Source organism: Armigeres subalbatus, chromosome 3, assembly GCF_024139115.2.
Source record: "Armigeres subalbatus isolate Guangzhou_Male chromosome 3, GZ_Asu_2, whole genome shotgun sequence".
Classification (NCBI taxonomy): domain Eukaryota; kingdom Metazoa; phylum Arthropoda; class Insecta; order Diptera; family Culicidae; genus Armigeres; species Armigeres subalbatus.
Window position 1 is genome coordinate 339,127,546 of NC_085141.1, and position 21,925 is coordinate 339,149,470.

Sequence of the window (21,925 nt, forward strand, 5' to 3'; positions counted from 1 at the left end):
AAGTCTTGTTCTACAAAATTCCTAAATTAATATCAAATCTTTGCTAATTTATTAGATTATTATTGCTTTTTTTCCCTGGACATTTGAGTAATATAATTGCCAATGTGCGACTTACCGTTAAATTCTTGAAAATCAGAAGCTGAACCTTTGTTCTAAATTTGCACGTTAGGATTTCTTCAAACAAATTGTTTGAATACCTCAAGAACACCTTAAAATAAAACAGACATGGGACGCTTATGCGAATAGGGGCAGTGAAGTTGAATGAAATCACCTGAAGTAAAATGCTGCGAAGGAGTAGAAGCGTGAAGTGTAGCGTCGGAACTATTGACGTGATATTTTCCTTCTGTGATCTGTGACTCACTCGTTGAATGTGAAGACATTTAATGATTCTTTATTCATCTTTCGATACTTTTACAACTTTCTCCTACATAAGGTGTTTGAAGTCGTTCTGGTTTAATTAATTGATAACCAATCGTGATGATATGAATCTGTACCCACATGGTTGACTTCATTACTTTTTCGCATTACATAAATATTCTATTCGTATTGTTTGGGAACATATTTTTTGCGACATGTGATAATTTTTAGTTATAAGAGAAATTACGATATGGGTAACTATAAAAGATCTAAGAATGTGGTTCACCATCACCTAACCTACGACCATAATTGACCCTTAGGAGCCTTGAGTAAGCCCTAAACCAATTGGCCGAAACGTCAGGAATGTAAATAAAAAATCGTTCTTGAGCCTACACATTGAAAAAGCCAAGTTATCCTGAAGTAAAATGCTGAAAATGGGTTAGAAACGTGTTTCACTTGAGTTATTAACGTGATATTTTACTTCCGTGTTTTAGAAACTCCTTCATTGGTTTAATTTATGGATCACCAATCGTGAGGATGTGAAATTGTTCCCACCTGGTTGGCCCAATTACTTTTTTCGCATTATTCTATATAAGTTATTTGGGATTTTGGAAACATGTTTTTGTCGTCATTAGATAATTTTTAGCAATGGTAAAAAATAAGGCATTCACAAAGGCTAAGAATGTGGTTCAGCGTCGCCAAACCTCCGACCACTGTGCCCGTTCACTACCAGAGATAAGATGAATTCGCGTGTGAGTGGGTGCGGTCCTTAAACCCAACCGGACAGCAACTGCAACGTCGCCTCTGACTGCAGTGCATACAGCAGTGAGTGCAGCAGTTCCAGAGCCTGTCCGCCCAGCTCAGGTAGGGGTACCATCATCGCATCGTTCCGTATGACCGGAAGCTACCAGCAGAAGCTGTGCTTCTACCTTTCTTCGGTTGCAGTTTCAAAAAGACAACAAAGGGCGAACGCTGTTTTCAGAAACAAGATCAAACACCCGAGCATTGGGATTCCGGTTGGTGGGAGTGCAAGTGGGACGGTTTTGGTTGGAATGTAAAACGGAATATACTTGTAGTGTACGTCTAGTGGTGGATAGAGGGCCCCTGGGGGCGAAAGATTGCATTTTTGTTTTTCTCTGATAGGGCGGGCCAATGACTTGGGAGTGCACTGCCACAGTTTAGGAGGCACTCTATGGGATTGGTATTCAGGAAGATGAGGTTTCTGGTTTCTGATTGTACGCGCTGCATGCTTTCTTAGGGTTGGCTCTTTGTGGGCGGTTGAATAGATGCGGTTGCTTCCGGGCTTTTCTCTGGAATTTGTTAAATTGTTTCGAATTTATAAATTACGAAGTTTTCCGAGATCAATCGATATGATATCAATGAACTTATATGTTGTTTATTAGTGCAAAAAAGATTATTTCCTTTTTCTCCATTGTATTCACAGAGCCCCTTATTTGCAGTGCTTTTCCAACGACCAGTTATATTGCATCATCTAATGCTTTTCCCATTTCTTTCTTTTGCAGCTCAATATCGCACACCACGCATCACGGAACACCCCAGCGATGTCACCGTCCCCAAAGGTGACCCCGTAACGCTAAACTGCCAAGCAGAGGGCAAACCTCCACCGCTCGTCCAATGGTACAAAGATGGTGACCTTGTCAAGCTGGACTCCAATCATGTGCAACTGCCGACGGGTTCGTTGTTTTTCCTGCGAACCCTCCACAGCAAGAAAGAACAGGATGACGGCGTTTATTGGTGCGAGGCCAGCAACAAAGCTGGAAAGGTTTACAGCAGAAACGCCACGTTGCAAGTGGCCGTGCTGAGGGACGACTTTCGGTTGGAACCTAAGAATACGCGGGTGGCGGCAGGAGAGACGGCTTTGTTGGAGTGTGGCGCCCCTCGAGGGAACCCAGAACCCAGCATAAGTTGGAAGAAGGACGACGTTCAGCTGGATCTGGATGATTACCGGCTCAGTAAGGATCTGGCGCGGATCCGAATTGTGGATAGCGCGAACCTTCTGATTAGCGACGCTCGGCCAGGGGATGCTGGTCGCTATCAGTGTGTCGCTCAGAACATGGTAGGCTCACGGGAGAGCACCTACGCCAAGCTGACCGTTCAAGGTAAGAATGGCGCCAATTTGGTTGGTTCGTTAATTGGAAGGTGATAAATAAATCACACTTTGGTGAAGCGTGAACGCTGCCCAATTTGCATTTAAAATTTGCCTTCAAAAATATTAGGACTTGATGGCCGTTAAAATGAAATACGACCGCGGAGAGGATGCTAATTTCCGATTTTAATTACTGCTCTCTGATATTGGCTGATGTCGTTATGAAACCCAAACCGCATGGACCCACGATGACATAAAAGACGATAAATCTGTGCTGCTGGGAGTAGTGCCCTGTTCCAAACATCCTCTGTCGAACTAATCAGCATATTAAATTGAATTATCGTTTACTATTGGCAATGAGCGGTCGTATATCAAACGATTAAACGGTGCCTATTTTCATTCCCACAGTTGTAAGTTCTGAGGCTAATTTATGACAGTTTTAATCAGTTTGATCATCACCGAACACAACAACCGCAAACCACGGTCCCGATCACAAGATGATTAATGAGTATAATTTTCTCTTTTTTTGCCAACCAACAGTTAAGCCATACTTCATTGGCAAACCAAGTGACCTCACCGTATTGGAAGGAAACCGTGTGCAGTTCCAATGTGACGTGGGAGGAGATCCCTTTCCGCAGGTGTTGTGGAGCAAAGAAAACGGGCACATTCCGGTCGGACGAGCGGAAATACTGGAAGAAGATCGTAGTTTGGTCATCCGAAATGCAACCCCGGACGACCGGGGTCAGTATATCTGCGAGGCTCACAACAGTGTCGGACAGATCAGCGCCCGAGCGAATTTGGCTGTCAACAGTGAGTATTGTTTGGAAAACTTATCGATTTTCTTTCAAATTGTTTGGCATGTAAACAGCTGCAACCGCGTGTCCTTTCATCTTCCAGCACAGTTTGCCAAAACAGTCAATACACAATTTTGTCATTCTTTCTTGTTCAAATATTTAACGCCATAGATGCCTTATCAGGAAGCAATTTTATTGCTCGACAGACGATAATCCCCCCGCAACTCACGATAAAATATCATTTTTATGAGCGACACCGGTCGCGTTTCGTGTCGCGCTCCCTCATTCGTGTGCTAAACTGAATCAGTACTTGATTTTTACAACCGGTGAGACATATTTGATTTTAGCTTCCGCCCGGCTTCCGAACTTAAACTCAAACTTACACACGCAGTTTTTTATTGCCCCAAATACCACCCCATTTATTCCAACCAAGTGCGAACCGAAGTTTACGATCACCGCTTTACGTCTTTTTCTTCCTCGAAACGCACCACCCGCTCCCGCAGCTCCACCGAGTTTCGTCGTGCGGCCACAGGATCAAAGGGTTGTGCCGAATGGGGTGGCCACCTTCCGGTGCGGTGCCAGCGGAAGCCCCCCGCCGTCGGTGTTCTGGACCAAAGAGGGCTCGCAAACGCTCATGTTTCCGAACAACTCGTACGGCAGTTTGCAAATCTCCGGACAGGGGGCACTGCAGATTCGCGGCGTCCAACGCGAGGACGAAGGATATTACGTGTGCTCGGCGCTGAGTGTGGCGGGGTCCGTCACCAGTCGGGTGTATTTGCAGGTAAGGATGTTTTTGCCTTTCTCGTATTTTAGTTTTAATTTGAATTGGGCCACCAATTTATTTCAGTCACATTCGCTAGAGCGAGTAAAGTAAAGCTGTCGTATTGAGAATTGAAAAAGTTTTACATAAAGCTCAAAATTTACCCAAGGGCTGAAAGCCTCCCAAATAAAGACAATTCAATTCGAAATTTACCCATAATTGAATTGATGCTGGAAATATCTTTCGATGAATTCAAAAGGATCAAACACTCTCAAATTTCTATAAATATGATAAGCAAATATTTGAAGGATTTCCAAGTGAAGGTTTGTCTCTTGTTCTTTATTTTGCTGAGTTCATAATAACATAAATTGATTTATTTTGAGAAATAAAATAGAATAATGAACATTTTCAGAATAATTTCATAGATCAGCGGTTCTCAACCAGCATGTACATGTACCCCTGGAGGTACCTCGGACAGAAATGCGTAATAGCGGATGTATTACAATTCATATGCAAACTTGTTGATAAAGATTTGATGGTTGTAGTTTATTTTAAAACTTTGTATTGTACATAATATGCATGGCACCACAACCAGTACAGTGTATGAAGGGCTATAAGACAAAAGATCAAAAAACAAAACGTCGAGTGACAAAGATCTAGAATCTAAAGGAAGAATGGCTTCATTTTAGAGACATGAAAACTCCTTTTCCGAAAAGCTCAGTGGAGGCTCAGAAGCATTCTTTCAAGAGGCTCAGAAGCCTCCTTTCAAGAGGCTCGGAAGCCTCCTTTCAAGAGGCTCGGAAGCCTCCTTTCAAGAGGCTCGGAAGCCTCCTTTCAAGAGGCTCGGAAGCCTCCTTTCAAGAGGCTCAGAAGCCTCCTTTCAAGAGGCTCGGAAGCCTCCTTTCAAGAGGCACGGAAGCCTCCTTTCAAGAGGCTCGGAAGCCTCCTTTCAAGAGGCTCGGAAGCCTGCTTTCAAGAGGCTCGGGAGCCTCCTTTCAAGAGGCTCGGAAGCCTCCTTTCAAGAGGCTCGGAAGCCTCCTTTCAAGAGGCTCGGAAGCCTCCTTTCAAGAGGCTCGGAAGCCTACTTTCAAGAGGCTCGGAAGGCTCCTTTCAAGAGGCTCGGAAGCCTCCTTTCAAGAGGCTTGGAAGCCTCCTTTCAAGAGGCTTGGAAGCCTCCTTTCAAGAGGCTCAGAAGCCTCCCTTCAAGAGGCTCGGAGGCCTCCTTTCAAGAGGCCCGGAAGCCTCCTTTCAAGAGGCTCAGGCCTCCTTTCAAGAGGCTCGAAGCCTCCTTTCAAGAGGCTCAGGAAGCCTCCTTTCAAGAGGCTCAGGAAGCCTCCTTTCAAGAGGCTCCGGAAGCCTCCTTTCAAGAGGCTCCAGCCTCCTTTCAAGAGGCTCAGAAGCCTCCTTTCAAGAGGCCCAGCCTCCTTTCAAGAGGCCTGGAAGCCTCCTTCAAGAGGCTCAGGAAGCCTCCTTTCAAGAGGCTCAGAGCCTCCTTTCAAGAGGCTCGGAAGCCTCCTTTCAAGAGGCCCCGGAACCCTCCTTTCAAGAGGCCCGCACGCCTCCTTTCAAGAGGCTCGGAAGCCTCCTTTCAAGAGCCTCGGAAGCCTCCTTTCAAGAGGCTCGGAAGCCTCCTTTCAAGAGGCTCGGAAGCCTCCTTTCAAGAGGCTCGGAAGCCTCCTTTCAAGAGGCTCGGAAGCCTCCTTTCAAGAGGCTCAGAAGCGTCCCTTCAAGAGGCCCGGAAGCCTCCTTTCAACTGGCTCAGACGCCTCCTTTCAAGAGGCTCAGAAGCCTCCTTTCAAGAGGCCCGGAAGCCTCCTTCAAGAGGCTCAGAGCCTCCTTTCAAGAGGCTCAGAAGCCTCCTTCAAGAGGCTCAGAAGCCTCCTTTCAAGAGGCCCGGAAGCCTCCTTCAAGAGGCTCAGGAAGCCTCCTTTCAAGAGGCTCAGAAGCCTCCTTTCAAGAGGCTCAGGAAGCCTCCTTTCAAGAGGCTCAGGCCTCCTTTCAAGAGGCTCAGGAAGCCTCCTTTCAAGAGGCCTGGAAGCCTCCTTTCAAGAGGCTCGGAAGCCTCCTTTCAAGAGGCTCTGGAAGCCTCCTTTCAAGAGGCTCAAGCCTCCTTTCAAGAGGCCTGGAAGCCTTCTTTCAAGAGGCTTGAAAGCCTCCTTTCAAGAGGCTCAAAAGCCTCCTTTCAAGATACTCGGAAGCCTCCTTTCAAGAGGCTCAGAGGCTCGGAAGCCTTTTAATTAGAGGCTCGGAAGCCTCCTTTCAAGAGGCTCGGAAGCCTCCTTTCAAGAGGCTCGGAAGCCTCCTTTCAAGAGGCTCGGAAGCCTCCTTTCAAGAGGCTCGGAAGCCTCCTTTCAAGAGGCTCGGAAGCCTCCTTTCAAGAGGCCCAGCCTCCTTTCAAGAGGCCTCAAGCCTCCTTTCAAGAGGCTCGGAAGCCTCCTTTCAAGAGGCCTGGAAGCCTCCTTTCAAGAGGCTCAGGCCTCCTTTCAAGAGGCTCAGAAGCCTCCTTTCAAGAGGCTCAAGCCTCCTTTCAAGAGGCTCAAGCCTCCTTTCAAGAGGCCTGGAAGCCTCCCTTCAAGAGGCCTCGGAAGCCTCCTTTCAAGAGGCTTGAAGCCTCCTTTCAAGAGGCCTGGAAGCCTCCTTCCAAGAGGCCTGGAATTCTCCTTTCAAGAGGCTCAGAAGCCTCCTTTCAAGAGGCTCAAGCCTCCTTTCAAGAGGCCTGGAAGCCTCCTTTCAAGAGGCTCAGAAGCCTCCTTTCAAGAGGCTCAGAAGCCTCCTTTCAAGAGGCTCAGAAGCCTCCTTTCAAGAGGCTCAAGCCTCCTTTCAAGAGGCTCAGAAGCCTCCTTTCAAGAGGCCTGGAAGCCTCCTTTCAAGAGGCTCAGGCCTCCTTTCCAAGAGGCTCAGAAGCCTCCTTCAAGAGGCTCAGGCCTCCTTTCAAGAGGCCCGGAAGCCTCCTTTCAAGAGGCCTGGAAGCCTCCTTTCAAGAGGCCCGGAAGCCTCCTTTCAAGAGGCTCAGCCTCCTTTCAAGAGGCTCTGGAAGCCTCCTTTCAAGAGGCCTGGAAGCCTCCTTTCAAGACGCTCAGAGCCTCCTTTCAAGAGGCTCAAGCCTCCTTTCAAGAGCTCAGGAAGCCTCCTTTCAAGAGGCCTGGAAGCCTCCTTTCAAGAGGCTCAGGAAGCCTCCTTTCAAGAGGCTCAGAAGCCTCCTTTCAAGAGGCTCAGGAAGCCTCCTTTCAAGAGGCCTGGAAGCCTCCTTTCAAGAGGCTCAGGAAGCCTCCTTTCAAGAGGCACAGAAGCCTCCTTTCAAGAGGCACGGAAGCCTCCTTCAAGAGGCTCAAGCCTCCTTTCAAGAGGCCTGGAAGCCTCCTTTCAAGAGGCTCGGAAGCCTCCTTCAAGAGGCTCAGAAGCCTCCTTTCAAGAGGCTCAGAAGCCTCCTTTCAAGAGGCTCGGAAGCCTCCTTTCAAGAGGCCTCAGAAGCCTCCTTCAAGAGGCCCGGAAGCCTCCTTTCAAGAGGCTCAGAAGCCTCCTTTCAAGAGGCCTCGGAAGCCTCCTTTCAAGAGGCTCAGAAGCCTCCTTCAAGAGGCCTCCAGCCTCCTTCAAGAGGCCTGGAAGCCTCCTTCAAGAGGCCCGGAAGCCTCCTTCAAGAGGCTCAGGAAGCCTCCTTTCAAGAGGCCTCAAGCCTCCTTTCAAGAGGCCTGGAAGCCTCCTTTCAAGAGGCTCAAGCCTCCTTTCAAGAGGCTCAGCCTCCTTTCAAGAGGCTCAGAGCCTCCTTTCAAGAGGCCTGGAAGCCTCCTTTCAAGAGGCTCTGGAAGCCTCCTTTCAAGAGGCTCAGAAGCCTCCTTTCAAGAGGCTGGAACTCGGAAGCCTCATTTCAAGAGGCTCGGAAGCCTCCTTTCAAGAGGCTCGGAAGCCTCCTTTCAAGAGGCTCGAAAGCCCCCTTCAAGAGGCTCGGAAGCCTCCTTTCAAGAGGCTCGGAAGCCTCCTTTCAAGAGGCTCGGAAGCCTCCTTTCAAGAGGCTCGGAAGCCTCCTTTCAAGAGGCTCGGAAGCCTCCTTTCAAGAGGCTCGGAAGCCTCCTTCAAGAGGCTCGGAAGCCTCCTTTCAAGAGGCTCGGGAAGCTTCCTTTCCAGAGGCTCGGGAAGCCTCCTTTCAAGAGGCTCAGAAGCCTCCTTTCAAGAGGCTCAGGAAGCCTCCTTTCAAGAGGCCTGGAAGCCTCCTTTCAAGAGGCTCAACTCGGAAGCCTCCATTTCAAGAGGCTCAGAAGCCTCATTTCAAGAGGCTCAGAAGCCTCCTTTCAAGAGGCTTGGAAGACTCCTTCCAAGAGGCTTGGAAGACTCCTTTCAAGAGGCTCAGAAGCCTCCTTTCAAGAGGCTCCAGAAGCCTCCTTTCAAGAGGCTCAGAAGCCTCCTTTCAAGAGGCTCAAGCCTCCTTTCAAGAGGCTCAGGCCTCCTTTCAAGAGGCCTGGAAGCCTCCTTCAAGAGGCTCAGGAAGCCTCCTTTCAAGAGGCCTGGAAGCCTCCTTTCAAGAGGCTCAGGCCTCCTTTCAAGAGGCTCAAGCCTCCTTTCAAGAGGCTCAGAAGCCTCCTTTCAAGAGGCTCGGAAGCCTCCTTTCAAGAGGCTCAGAAGCCTCCTTTCAAGAGCTCAGAAGCCTCCTTTCAAGAGGCTCGGAAGCCTCCTTTCAAGAGGCTCAGAAGCCTCCTTTCAAGAGGCTCGGAAGCCTCCTTTCAAGAGGCTCAGAAGCCTCCTTTCAGAGGCTCAGAAGCCTCCCTTTCAAGAGGCTCAAGCCTCCTTTCAAGAGCTCAGAAGCCTCCTTTCAAGAGGCTCAGAAGCCTCCTTTCAAGAGGCCTGGAAGCCTCCTTTCAAGAGGCCCGGAAGCCTCCTTTCAAGAGGCTCAGGAAGCCTCCTTTCAAGAGGCCTGGAAGCCTCCTTTCAAGAGGCTCCAGCCTCCTTCAAGAGGCCCTGGAAGCCTCCTTTCAAGAGGCTCAAAGCCTCCTTCAAGAGGCTCAAGCCTCCTTTCAAGAGGCTCTGGCCTCCTTTCAAGAGGCTCGAAGCCTCCTTTCAAGAGGCCTGGAAGCCTCCTTCAAGAGGCTCAGAAGCCTCCTTTCAAGAGGCCTGGAAGCCTCCCTTTCAAGAGGCTCAGAGCCTCCTTTCAAGAGGCTCAGGCCTCCTTCAAGAGGCCTGGAAGCCTCCTTTCAAGAGGCTCGGAAGCCTCCTTTCAAGAGGCCCGGAAGCCTCCTTTCAAGAGGCCTGGAAGCCTCCTTTCAAGAGCTCGGAAGCCTCCTTTCAAGAGGCCCGGAAGCCTCCTTTCAAGAGGCTCAAGCCTCCTTTCAAGAGGCCTGAAGCCTCCTTCAAGAGGCCCGGAAGCCTCCCTTCAAGAGGCCTCAGAAGCCTCCTTTCAAGAGGCCTCAGAGCCTCCTTTCAAGAGGCTCAGCCTCCTTCAAGAGGCTCCGGAAGCCTCCTTTCAAGAGGCTCGGAAGCCTCCTTTCAAGAGGCTCGGAAGCCTCTTTCAAGAGGCTCGGAAGCCTCCTTCAAGAGGCTCGGAAGCCTCCTTCCAAGAGGCTCGGAAGCCTCCTTCAAGAGGCTCGGAAGCCTCCTTCCAAGAGGCTCGGAAGCCTCCTTCCAAGAGGCTCGGAAGCCTCCTTCAAGAGGCTCGGAAGCCTCCTTCCAAGAGGCTCAAGCCTCCTTCCAAGAGGCCTGGAAGCCTCCTTCCAAGAGGCTCAAGCCTCCTCCAAGAGGCCTGGAAGCCTCCTTCCAAGAGGCCCGGAAGCCTCCTTCCAAGAGGCTCGGAAGCCTCCTCCAAGAGGCCTGGAAGCCTCCTTCCAAGAGGCTCAGGCCTCCTTCCAAGAGGCTCAGGAAGCCTCCTCCAAGAGGCTCAAGCCTCCTTCCAAGAGGCCTCGGAAGCCTCCTTCCAAGAGGCCTGGAAGCCTCCTTCCAAGAGGCTCCAGAAGCCCTCCTTCCAAGAGGCTCGGAAGCCTCCTCCAAGAGGCTCGGAAGCCTCCTTCCAAGAGGCCCGGAAGCCTCCTCCAAGAGGCCTCAGAAGCCTCCTTCCAAGAGGCTCAGGAAGCCTCCTTTCAAGAGGCCTGGAAACCCTCCTTTCAAGAGGCCTGGAAGCCTCCTTTCAAGAGGCTCGGAAGCCTCCTTTCAAGAGGCTGGAAGCCTCCTTTCAAGAGGCTCAGAGCCTCCTTTCAAGAGGCTCAGGAAGCCTCCTTTCAAGAGGCTCAGGAAGCCTCCTTTCAAGAGGCTCAGAAGCCTCCTTTCAAGAGGCTCGGAAGCCTCCTTTCAAGAGGCCCGGAAGCCTCCTTCAAGAGGCCTGGAAGCCTCCTTTCAAGAGCTCAGGCCTCCTTTCAAGAGGCTCAGAGCCTCCTTCAAGAGGCCTCAAGCCTCCTTTCCAAGAGGCTCAGGAAGCCTCCTTTCAAGAGGCTCGGAAGCCTCCTTTCAAGAGGCTCGGAAGCCTCCTTTCAAGAGGCTCGGAAGCCTCCTTTCAAGAGGCTCGGAAGCCTCCTTTCAAGAGGCTCGGAAGCCTCCTTTCAAGAGGCTCGGAAGCCTCCTTTCAAGAGGCTCGGAAGCCTCCTTTCAAGAGGCACGGAAGCCTCCTTTCAAGAGGCTCGAAGCCTCCTTTTAAGAGGCTCAGAAGCCTCCTTTCAAGAGGCTCGGAATATTCCGTAAGCCTTGGTTGATACCGTGGGCTGCACTAGAGAACGTTTTTAAAAACTTCAGCATCTTGTTTTCCTGAAAATTGATCACTGTCTTAGTGATCAGGATGACTCAACTTAATTGAGTCCTGACAGATACGTATTTCGACCTCAACAGTAAGGCCGTCTTCAGTGTCTTGTACTTGACTCGACTCAAGTCAAGTCAAGTACAAGACACTGAAGACGGCCTTACTGTTGAGGTCGAAATACGTATCTGTCAGGATACAATTAAGTGGTGGAATTCAATGGGATTGTTCAAACTCGTCTTATGACAGGTGAAAACATTCCACTAAAAAGCTCAAAATAATTTTCTTATCAATTGAGTGTTTATAATTATCAAACAATGAGCTATAGGATCCAAACATGCTCGCAGAAGTGAAATCTTCTAAAGGTTTTGGATATCTGGATCTTCAGGGTACAGTCAAACTTGGCCTTAAATATTTTTCCTGTGAAGCCGACATCCTGATGAACATTTTTAATGTAGAAAGGGGGATCTAGCTCTCTTCTGTGATTTTTCGCGGCCAGTTCAAAACGCTGGGCACATTAGACCCATCCGTTCTGAAAGGGTTACGTAAGTAGCAAAGGCCTCAACTCCTGGGATTTTTCAGATGGCCGAGTATATATACTGTGAACCCATTCTAATCCTGGTAATCGCTAAGAGCATGTACAATATTTGAAACAGGCCGGCTGATCTTTGGTTACGCGTTTAGACCTGAAGGCCTAAACTCCTGAGATTTCTTGGATGGCCATGAACATATACTGTGAACGCATTGTATCCGTGGAATTACTAGAGCAGGTTGAATACAAAGAAAATTTTGGAAGACCCCACCGCAGTATTTTCGTTTGCAGAAAATGTTATGCACCAAAATACAACATATCTTAAAGGAAAAATGTAATCAGTTAATAACTGCCAAATAGTGCCGCCTCTTGAAAGAAGTAAGCATTATACTGAGCACCACTTTGTAGTCCTTGAAATCCTGAACAACTTTACCGAATGCAACTTGAGTGTAGGTAGGAAAGATTTCAAGCTAGAGCAATATCTTGCAAGCACACTAGCTCCACCTATTTGTAAAAATCCCAATTACTTTCTCCGTTGCAAGATAGTCATGTTTACAAATTCTGATTTTTTGCGATAACAATAATTGCAATATAGAATATTCCACATTTCGGAATATCTTGCAAAGTTAAAAATGATGATTTCATACATACCCCCCAGCGGCCAAATTCTAAACTAACAATGTCTCAAATCGAAGCACACGCCTTACACAGTACAACTTTCTTGAAACGACACAGTTTAAAATGGCCAGAATTTTCAGATATAATAATTGTATTGATTTTGTACCCTTTTTAAGAAAACCCCTCTCAGCGAGGTACCCGCCCACCTATGGTCATTCTTAAGGATCGTCTTAAAAAATGATTAAATTATCTTTCGAAACACCCTAAAAATGTTACCAATTCATTTCTGTGTATTATGGTGGTCCTGACAAAGAACCGACTTGTGCACGCTCCGTGAAATCTCGATCGTAAATGACGCACTGTTGCGGCTGTCGCGACCGCCATAAGTGCAACCGAAGCGAAAATTTTTTTTTCGTCAAGTCCAACGTTACTGGGATCGCTTCCAGACGGCCAAGGCTCCAGTGGAGCGGTGCGCTCCCCGTAAAATCTCGGGCGAAAATTACGCGCACCTGCAAGACACGGATTTTTTATGCACAGAGAAAATGAAGCGGTGGGTCAGAAGGTCCGTATCTTACATTAGTCTGATGTCCGTGTTGGGGATGCATGAACGAGGTAATCAATAGTTTTAATACAATTGGCAAATTGGTGGGAAGTTTCGAATTGAATGATACCTTAATCTAAAAATTCCATCTTATCTTTCGAGCCACTATTACCGTTTGAAATCTTACATGATTTCGTAACAGTCTCCAATTTTGAAAAATTCATTTTGCACCCTTTATCCGACCCTTCCCTTTAGACGAATTTTACGTCAAAAAGCCAGTAAACAATTAAAAGCATATAGAAAAGTTATTGCATGGAAATCAATTATTTAAAAGCAAAACATGGACAAACATAAGAACATCAATTGTAAAGTGAAATCAAAACATACAACAAACACTGTATTAACGATTTTCTGTATTCCATCAACAGGTCACCTCATCGCTGGACTCCATCATACCGCCTCTGCTGCAACTTGTCCCCACGAATCAATCCCTGCCGACCGGTTCAAGTGCCATCCTACCGTGTCGCCTTGCACAGTCCTCCTCCGTCGGCCAAAGTAACTCGGTCGACGACGGTGGCCACATCGTCTGGGAACGGAACGGTTTCGAGCTATCGCCGGCATCCTCATCGCGGTTCACCCAACAGCCAGCCGGCTCCTTCAAGATTGACGGTAAGTCCTTGCCCCCTCCCACCACGTCAACCGAACAAACACAACTCAAACGAAATCATATTTCCTTCGAACAAAGAGGCTTGGCATCCATCATGCGGAGGCGGTAATTTTAATTCCATCGGATGGGCGCGCTCGCCAAGGCCTCTTCAGAAATCAGCTCCTCTTCGTTCTGCGGCTCGGTCGAAGGCTGCCGGGTTGTTGTAGTCTTTTGAAGAGCCTTATCCTATTCGCACATTCTCCTTGGCTTCCTGTGCGCTGTTGCGTTCCTGAGTAATAGGCATTAGGAAGCAGCGTGTGCGGGTAATGAGATCTCAGGCACTTCTCTCAACTGGAACAAAGGATTGCGCAAGGAGCATCCGGATGATGCTTTCGGCGCCTTTCTATACTCTCCGCAATAAATAAGAAATGTTTCTTCAATTTGTTTGTTTTGGAGACGCCTCATGATTTAAAATATGTGATTCTACAAATGAGGATAGCATTGTTGTTTTGAAAACCTTTATATTTTGAAATTATTCTTTTGAGGAGATTCCATGATGAAAAATTAAATTTTATTCTATTTCATTCGAGAATTATGGAATTTCATGAAAATTAAGCATTTATTTTAGGATCGAATATATTTTTTCTCCCCCTTTATCGACAATCCTCCGAGTCGAGGCGTGCGAGTTTGAGTACCACCACAATCAATTCATCATCATCGTCGTCGTCATCGTCGTTGTCGCCGTCCGTCATTATCTCAAGCCGATTTTCTTCCACCCGTATAGGGGGATCTAAATTTCACCATTCCGATCCGTCCCTATTCTGGGCTGGGGCGAAATGCATCCTTATTTGACAGGATCTTATTTGAATGACTTAATTGATGCATTAACACATGTTGCACAATGCTGACTCGAGACGATGCCAACGTCGTCGTCGAAGCTCGGAACGTCGGAGGTGATGGGCAAATAGTCTGTAAAAGGCAGCTTTTCTGCCAGTCGACGACAGCGGACATGAGCTCCATTATGGTGATTGCTAAGTATTCGTTGGAAGGGATAATGTGCGCAATTTTGAGCGAGGATTTCAGTCGAAAACAATGGACCTTCGTTCGCAATTTTCAACTAGGGTTGGGTGAAATTAATATTGAGAGAGTGAACCTTTTTGCGTGACTTTCTGTGGAAACCATCGTAAAAGTAGGGGAGAATGTTTAATTACGGATATCTCTGTTGAATGTTGTGGGATGATTTTTGACGTTTTTGATGGACAAATAAAGAGAAGCAAAAGATTGATAAGGGATAGCTTGGTAAATATAAAAAAGATTGATAAGGGATTAATTGAAATATTAATTTTATGCTGCGATAAAAATAACTTTGGAAAGGATGAAAAAATCATTTTTAACAATTGATTTGATATATGTGTTTAGAATGATCTGAATGACCTTCGTAAATGTTGGATTCCTCATCCGACGCTACTACTAAATCAGTAAAATCCAAAATAAACTTCAAGAAAATATTTGAAGCCTTCCAAACAACTTTGTAGCATACGATAGATCTCCATATCTCTCAGATTTCGTTAGAACTAGCTTAACTGGTAGTCTCATGTACACTAAAGTCGCCAAGTTATACATTTCAAACTAAATTCATTTTAACCAAAATCAATCAAATAAAAACCTTGGTATTTTCTAGATTGTCAACCCTTTTCTCGGCAGTCTCCCAGACACGCCTTGTGGTATTGCAAACCACAAACCATTTTCCAGCGGTCTCCCACGCTTTGTGATTTTTCAAACCACAATCCATTTTCCAACGGTCTTCCAGACGCGCTTTGCAATTTTTCAATCCACAATTCATTTTACGGCGGTCTTCCAGACACGCTTTGTGATTTTCCAAACAATAATCCATTTTCGAGTGGTCTTCCACACACGCTTTGTGATTCTCTAAACCACAATTAATTTTCCAGCGGTCTTCCAGACGCGCTTTGTGATTTTCCAAACCACAATCCATTTTTCAGCGGTCTTCCAGACAGACATCATGCACGCGTACAAAAAAGGATGAGCATGAGCAACGACTGCTACGCGCACATAAAATTTAGCGCACGCGAGTGTCAGGAAGCTTGTGTACCTCACATTAATATTGGTGAGTCGCATTGAGACATCTCAATGCGATCAGCTCATGCGCTGTTTGCCATGGTAAACCTTTGTAAACAACAGCGAAGGTGCGTAAAACAGCTTGGGCGGGAAATTTTCATTCAATAAAATCGTCGCCTAAGTAACGCCAGATATGCATTCCTAGCGCATGAGATGAGTCTCATGAGACGTACATTGAGACTCGCTCACTCAGATTTTTAAGCGCGCGCTAGCTTCTCTCGTCGCACTGAATCGGTGCTACGTGAGCTTTTGTAGCTCATGGCACACTGTCTCATCCATGTATACACGAGAACTAAGAGATTCTGCTTCCAGACGCGCTTTGTGATTATCCAAAACCTCAATCCATTTTCCAGCGGTCTTGAAACACCCTCTTTATGATTTATGACAAACCACAATCCATTTTGCAGCGTTTTTCCAGACGCAGTTTGTAGCAATACAAATCCATTGCCTTGTGTTTTAATCATCAAATATTTTAACACATTGGCACAATAACAATTGAATTCAACTCACCTTTTGAAATCAGCGTCAGGATCCAATGAATAACCTGGCAGGATCGCCAAAATGTGTGGCACAAATGGCCGGAGCGAATTGTTATGACAGCAGCTCTCCGTGGGTGCGTCGTGCGTGTGCACGCCATGGAGGTCTGATCAGAAGAGCCCGAGTCATGACTTGCTGCGCACTGATCGACACGCTGATGGTAACTTACTCAAACCCCACAAATACTATATCTTCTTCCTCTTCTTCTTCATTTGCATTACATCCCCCACTGGGACATTGCCGCCTCGCAGCTTATTATTTAATTTTTCATTTTATCGGATTCGTTCTTGCTGCATAATTTTAAATAATTTTGTTTTTTTTTTCTTCGATATATTTTAAAAAGGCCTGACAGTCCTCGATCGATTTTGCTCCAGGATGTTCCTTAATCCTATCTGAATCACTTTTTTAGTTACGTATACAAACGAAGTTTTTTAACGTGACTTTTTTTATGTTTATGTTGGGATTTGCGTGGTTTTTTTTGCGGATTTCAGGTTTTACGTGATTTTTTACACGGAAGAAAAAAAGTACCCAAAATTGAGTATTTTTAAACTTACTTTTGAGTAATTTTTTCTCTTCTCTTTCATCCACTCTTTCTTTTGTTATCAAAAACAAAAGAGCCAAACAATCCAACGACGCCAGTACAATACGGGAAGCCAATTTTGAGTTTTATTACCTGAGGTCGAAATTGAGTGAATTAAACTTAAATTTGGGTCAATAAATTTTCCGTTGGGTACTTTTTTAACATGGGAGTAAAGGCAAACTACTTCGACCCTACTTACTCAATTTTGGCTTCCCGTACGGATGTTCGAGGTTGGGTGAATTAAACTCACTTTTGGGTAGTTTATTTCTTCCGTGTACGCGATTTTTTGAAAAGGTGAAAAAAACACGTGAAAATCGCAAAAAAATGGTTTTTGTTCGATTTTTGAAAATATCGTTTTTTACGCGGAAATCTGCTTTTACGCTGTTAAAAAAAGTCTTTTTCGAGGGAAAACGAGGGTGTCTAACACTCGTGATCGATGAATAGAATTCAGAAATCAATTGTTGACGCCATTTTGGAATCCAAGATGGCCGATCAAAATTCATGTTTGTTGCAATTTTGTGGTGATTACGGTGGCGGATCATTACGAACGACATTTTGCCTAACTTGCTCCCCAAAGAGCTCGTCGGTCGAGGTTGTTCGAAGATAAATTTGGATCGTGGGCGGTCGATAGACGATTCAATACCTCCGACTGGTGGTTGCTTATAGGTGGTAGAATCGAGCCACTGCTGTATACCCCTTTGCTCCGATATTGTGAGAGGGTGCTTTGGGTTATAAACGTTCATGCGTAATGCATAGTATTTATGCACTCCTATATACATCCCTGATCCACGGCCATCAAAGCAGGCGTTGTTTGAACGATAAAGAGTCGTCCTCTTTGTCGTTCGTGTGCTGGGCGACAGTGTGCGCTTAAAGGTTCCCCAAAACACACGCGGCGCGACAATTAGTGGCAAAACTCCAACGAGGCCTGGATGCCCTGACAGAGTACCTCACCAGCTGGAAGATCTGTATCAACGCGGCGAAGACCCAGGTCATCATTTTCCCCCACTCCAAATCCCCTAAACTTGTTCCGCCTGGGGACTGTAAAATCATCCTCAATGGCACGACTGTGGAATGGGCCAATGAGGCCGGCTACCTTGGCTTGCCCCTCGACAGCAAGCTTATTTTCAGGCAACAGGTTGACAAAACGGTGACAAAGTGTAACGTCTTGTTGAAACTACTGTACCCTTTGCTCAACCGCCGGTCGTCATTGTCCCTGAAAAATAAGCTTGCTGTCTACAAGCAAATCATCCTCCCTGTGATCGAATATGGCATGCCGGTCTGGGAGAGCTGCGCTAAAACCCACCACCTCACACTTCAACGGGTCCAAAACAAATTCCTGAGGATGATCCTCAGCACCCTCCCAGGACAAGAACATCCGAGGTCCACCGTCTGGCCGGAATAAAACCTTACATGAACGCTTTGGTGAGTGTAAAGAAAAGTTTAGGGTCCGTTGCTTGCACTCGGACCAAGAAGCGCTTAGGGCGCTAGTTCCAATCTAGGTTATCAAATTTTTATTGTAAATATTAGTGTACATAGTAGTTAGGTTATCAAATTTTAAAACACACTAGCGCCTCCTGAAGGCCGTCATGATACATTATATTTTAAAAATTAAGTAGAAACATATAAATAATAATAATAATAATAATTAAAATTGAAGTTGGAGGGCCAAGCCGGCCGATCACTGTACATGTCAAAAATAATTGTAAAACAAAAAATGTGTAAATAAAGAAGAATTTTACTACTAGTTACTACTACGCGGCGCGACAATGGCGACGCGGTTCTATCGCTTGGCAACTGCGATTCTGTCGCCGCACAATGGTCGGTTTCGTCAAATTTCACGACATAAATCGATAAGTCGAAAATCATCAGTGCTAGAGTTTTGACGTCTTTAGAAGAAATGATCTGCGAGAAAAGATCTATTTTTGGTGAAAATTTCCATTAGGGTGGCCCTTTTGTGAACTTTTTTTGTAGATTTTTTCTATTAATCTTTTGAGTTGGGAGATCATTTTATTCTACAAAGTTGTACATTAGAGTGATTCAAATTTTGACTTTTTCGCTCCCCTGTGCTTAAACGATTGTTTTTGCTATTTTAATAGTCCTCCCAAATTTTTAGCTGATTTGGATGTAATTTGGTTGTGCACGTGCTGTTTGAAGGTTGTATGAAAATTACTATGAGAATTGCCACTTATGTAAAGGATCGTTTCGTGAAGCAGCCCAGAATCTATTTGAATATATTTAATGCATCGCCATCATAGATCCTAAGCTGAAAGTCAGTTGTTGTTGCGAAGCAATCTGACTTTTGTGAGCAAAATTATAAAGAAAGCAGAAATGTTCATTATTGATATTGATGTTATTCTTTTACGTGTTAAATTGAATTTACCACAATTCAGTACTTCCCTAATAACTTTTGTTGCCAGCATCAAATCGTTCATCAACAACGACGATATTTTCCCTTGTTAAATTTCCTATGTTGCTAATGTATTCATACATTTTTAGAGCTTAATCAGCAATGATGGGGAACGGGTTTTCACAAAAGTTACTGTTTTCATAGTAATTTTCATACAAGCTTCAAACTGCTTGTGCTCAGTCAAATTACATCCAAATTAGCTAAAAATTTAGGACGATTATTAAAATGGTAAATGTCATCGTTTAAGTATAGGGGAGCAAAAAAGTCAAAATTTGAATCACTCTATTGTACATCATTATGTGGACAGGACACATAACACCTAGTAGACCGGTGGAGAATTTTTCGATCACGATAGGTTTTCTTCTTACCGGGGCCATGTTCCAAGGCCCATGCGTCTAGACGATTGACGTTGCTAGCGACCCAGGGCTACTCTTTTTGATTTGAACGGGAACGTTTTCTGGGAGCAAGTTTTCTCACTGGTTCGATCCGGTGAATGATATAAACAATATTCTTACATAATTTCGAAAATTCCTATACACTTTTACCGGGATCTCAGCAAAATGTTAAACTGCCGTGCCACAGCAAACATGCTCTTTGTCAAGATTTCTGTCTATATTCTGACAGTATCGAGTACAGCAGCACTCAGTAGAGATCCCTTTTTGTCTTTCTCATACATATTATAATTTCTCGTTTTATAATACAGAGTATATGGGAAGGCTATTGGACTTACTTCTGATAGAAAGCCCAGAGACCCATAGTTGGTATATAACAATTTCCAAGATTAATCAAATCAGCTTAACGAATTGAGGTGATGTCTGTATGTGTGGGTGCTTTTTTTGGCAATGGTTCCCATTAGGAAATAAATTTAGAAACATCGATTTTTCCATAAATTGCTGCAATGCATTCAAATCAACGCAAATAGATGTGAAATGATGGAAATAGTGGAATTTGTTCTTCTAAATTGATATTTTTGCCTTTCTGATGCCTTTTTTTATTTATTTTTTTAAATTATTTGCTAGAAAAGCACCACCAAGGCCAAAGTGGATTAATCTATCTGGGTTTAGAAGATAGGTTTACTGAAAATAAGAATTTGACGAGCTTGGTAGTTGTATGGCTATCGCTTCTGCCTCATATGCAGGAGGTCGTGGGTTCAATACCAGGCTCGTCTCATTCCTGCTACTTTGTATTCTTTCTTTATATATTTCTCATGTTCTAGCAATCGCTAGAACAGGAAATGGACTTCCATACCGTTTCCATTTCTATCCTACACCTTCAAAATGACTATTGTAGCAGTAACTGCTAGAATTGAAAATGAACGGAAAGCTAGTTTCCTATATCCAACTAGAACTCCATCAATTGCTTTCTCCTACCACACTGGCAACTCGTGAACCAAGACGAACCTATAAGATTCTATAAAATTCCGCAGGAACTAGTGGTAAGTGCAGAGGTATATTCGGATTGTAGTGGGCGAGTGAATGCATCATCAATTCCTCCCCTTCCCTACATTGACTTACATTCTGACGTGGCAGGCGCCAGTATGACCTAACAAATGAGATCACCAGTACTTCTACAGTAAAGATGAGTGCTAGTCCTAATCAAAACATCTGTTATTCTCTGTGCAAGAACAGCTGATCTGGTCATAATGGAGTAGCAACTACGGGCAGTCAATCAAGCTCAAGAAGCTCAAGCTCAAGGTTTACTGAAAATGAAGTCCTAGCTTGCTTTTTTACAGCAAAAGACTGTAAGAGCGAACAGGCTGTTGGTACTGTTTGACTATCAATGCGAGAAGGTAGAGAAACCATTAGACATATGAACATTACTTAGATAAAAATGGATAAATGACTCCTCAATAAACCATGTTGAATTTTTTTTATTTTTTCCCTATATGTGCGCTTTTCATTATTTTCATGGAGTATGGCCACATAGGTTGTAGATTACAATCCATATCTCAAAAGCTTTTTGGACGAAGCAACAGTTAGAGCTTAAAGTCTTTTGCAGCAGTCTGTTAGAATGTTAGAACGCAATGCTTATTATAAAATAACTTAATTGATACTTGAAATGATGTTGAACATTGTATATACCAAGAAACTATTCTCTTCGTTCAAATAAAATACATTTTTACATAATATGAGCTAATTTTTCAGAGGATCGAGTCCAGTGGAGAAGGATACTCCATTCGGCGTAGGTTCATCGAAGAGCTGTAGCCCATCAAGTATCAAGTAAGTATGAGCTAATTTCTACATAATAGTGCTCAAAACATTATCAGGTACAATGTTCTGAAAACTCATATGTGAATATGTAGATTATGTGGAAGAAATTGATTTGAAAGTTGTAGTGGAGGTAACCACTTTTCCTTCGATGGGATTCGAGCCCACGACCCTCAGTCTCAACGAAGGGAAAGTGGTTACCTCCAATACATTTTTCAAATCGATATCTTCAGAACATTGTAAATTATAATGTCCAAGTCGGGTGGTTTAATACCCGGAATATAGGCAATTAACTTTGATTGCACATTATCAGGTACTTTTTAGTTTTCCGGGAAAATTTTGGAGAACCTACCGGGAAAACCGGGAAAAACCCGGGAATTTATTTTGTCGACAAGAGTGGTCACCCTGTCGTTAATAAAGATTATAATAACAACACGCCAAACTTGAAAAAATGTATTCTCAATCCAGTAGAAAACCGGAATTGGGGCTGGCGAAGTTGGATTTTTCTCACAATCCGTACGTTAAACCTAACTTCGGAAGTGGTGCGCTGTTTTCATATCGCGAAGCGTTATTCAGCGCATCACTTCCGAAGTTAGGTCCAACCCACGGATTGTCAGAAAAATTCAACTTCGCCAGCCCCCAATTCCGGGTTTCAACTGGATTGAGTATAATGATATTTGCAATCGTTATCGTCTGAAATTGATTCAGCTGGAGTTTATCCAAAAGTGTATATATCTCTGCAGTGACTGAAGCTATCAATGAGTGTTGTCATGATGGCAAATATTTGCCTAGGCTGCCTGAATAAATCTACTATGCAAATATTTCACTAGTTTGGATCCAAAATTCGGTGTTATTACAAGTGATACGATATCACGGAGCTGCTTGTGGTGGTCTGTGTCTGATTGATATTTCGATGAGTCCGCGTTTTAGCTGGACTATGACCCCTGGACTATGTTGTTGTTGCAATTTAACTTTTTTTCGCCATGAAGGT

At 44.9% G+C, this 21,925-nt stretch overlaps 1 protein-coding gene across 1 annotated transcript in view; it reads left to right on the forward strand.

Moving 5' to 3' along the window:
* The window catches only part of LOC134222773 (protein sax-3-like), a 121,824-nt gene that overhangs the window by 24,492 nt on the left and 75,407 nt on the right, over positions 1-21,925 (forward strand). The window contains exons 2-5 of the mRNA XM_062701929.1: positions 1,881-2,477; positions 3,005-3,274; positions 3,762-4,039; positions 12,847-13,087. Coding sequence (XP_062557913.1) covers positions 1,881-2,477; positions 3,005-3,274; positions 3,762-4,039; positions 12,847-13,087 — 1,386 coding nt within the window. The remainder of the gene's footprint in view (positions 1-1,880; positions 2,478-3,004; positions 3,275-3,761; positions 4,040-12,846; positions 13,088-21,925) is intronic.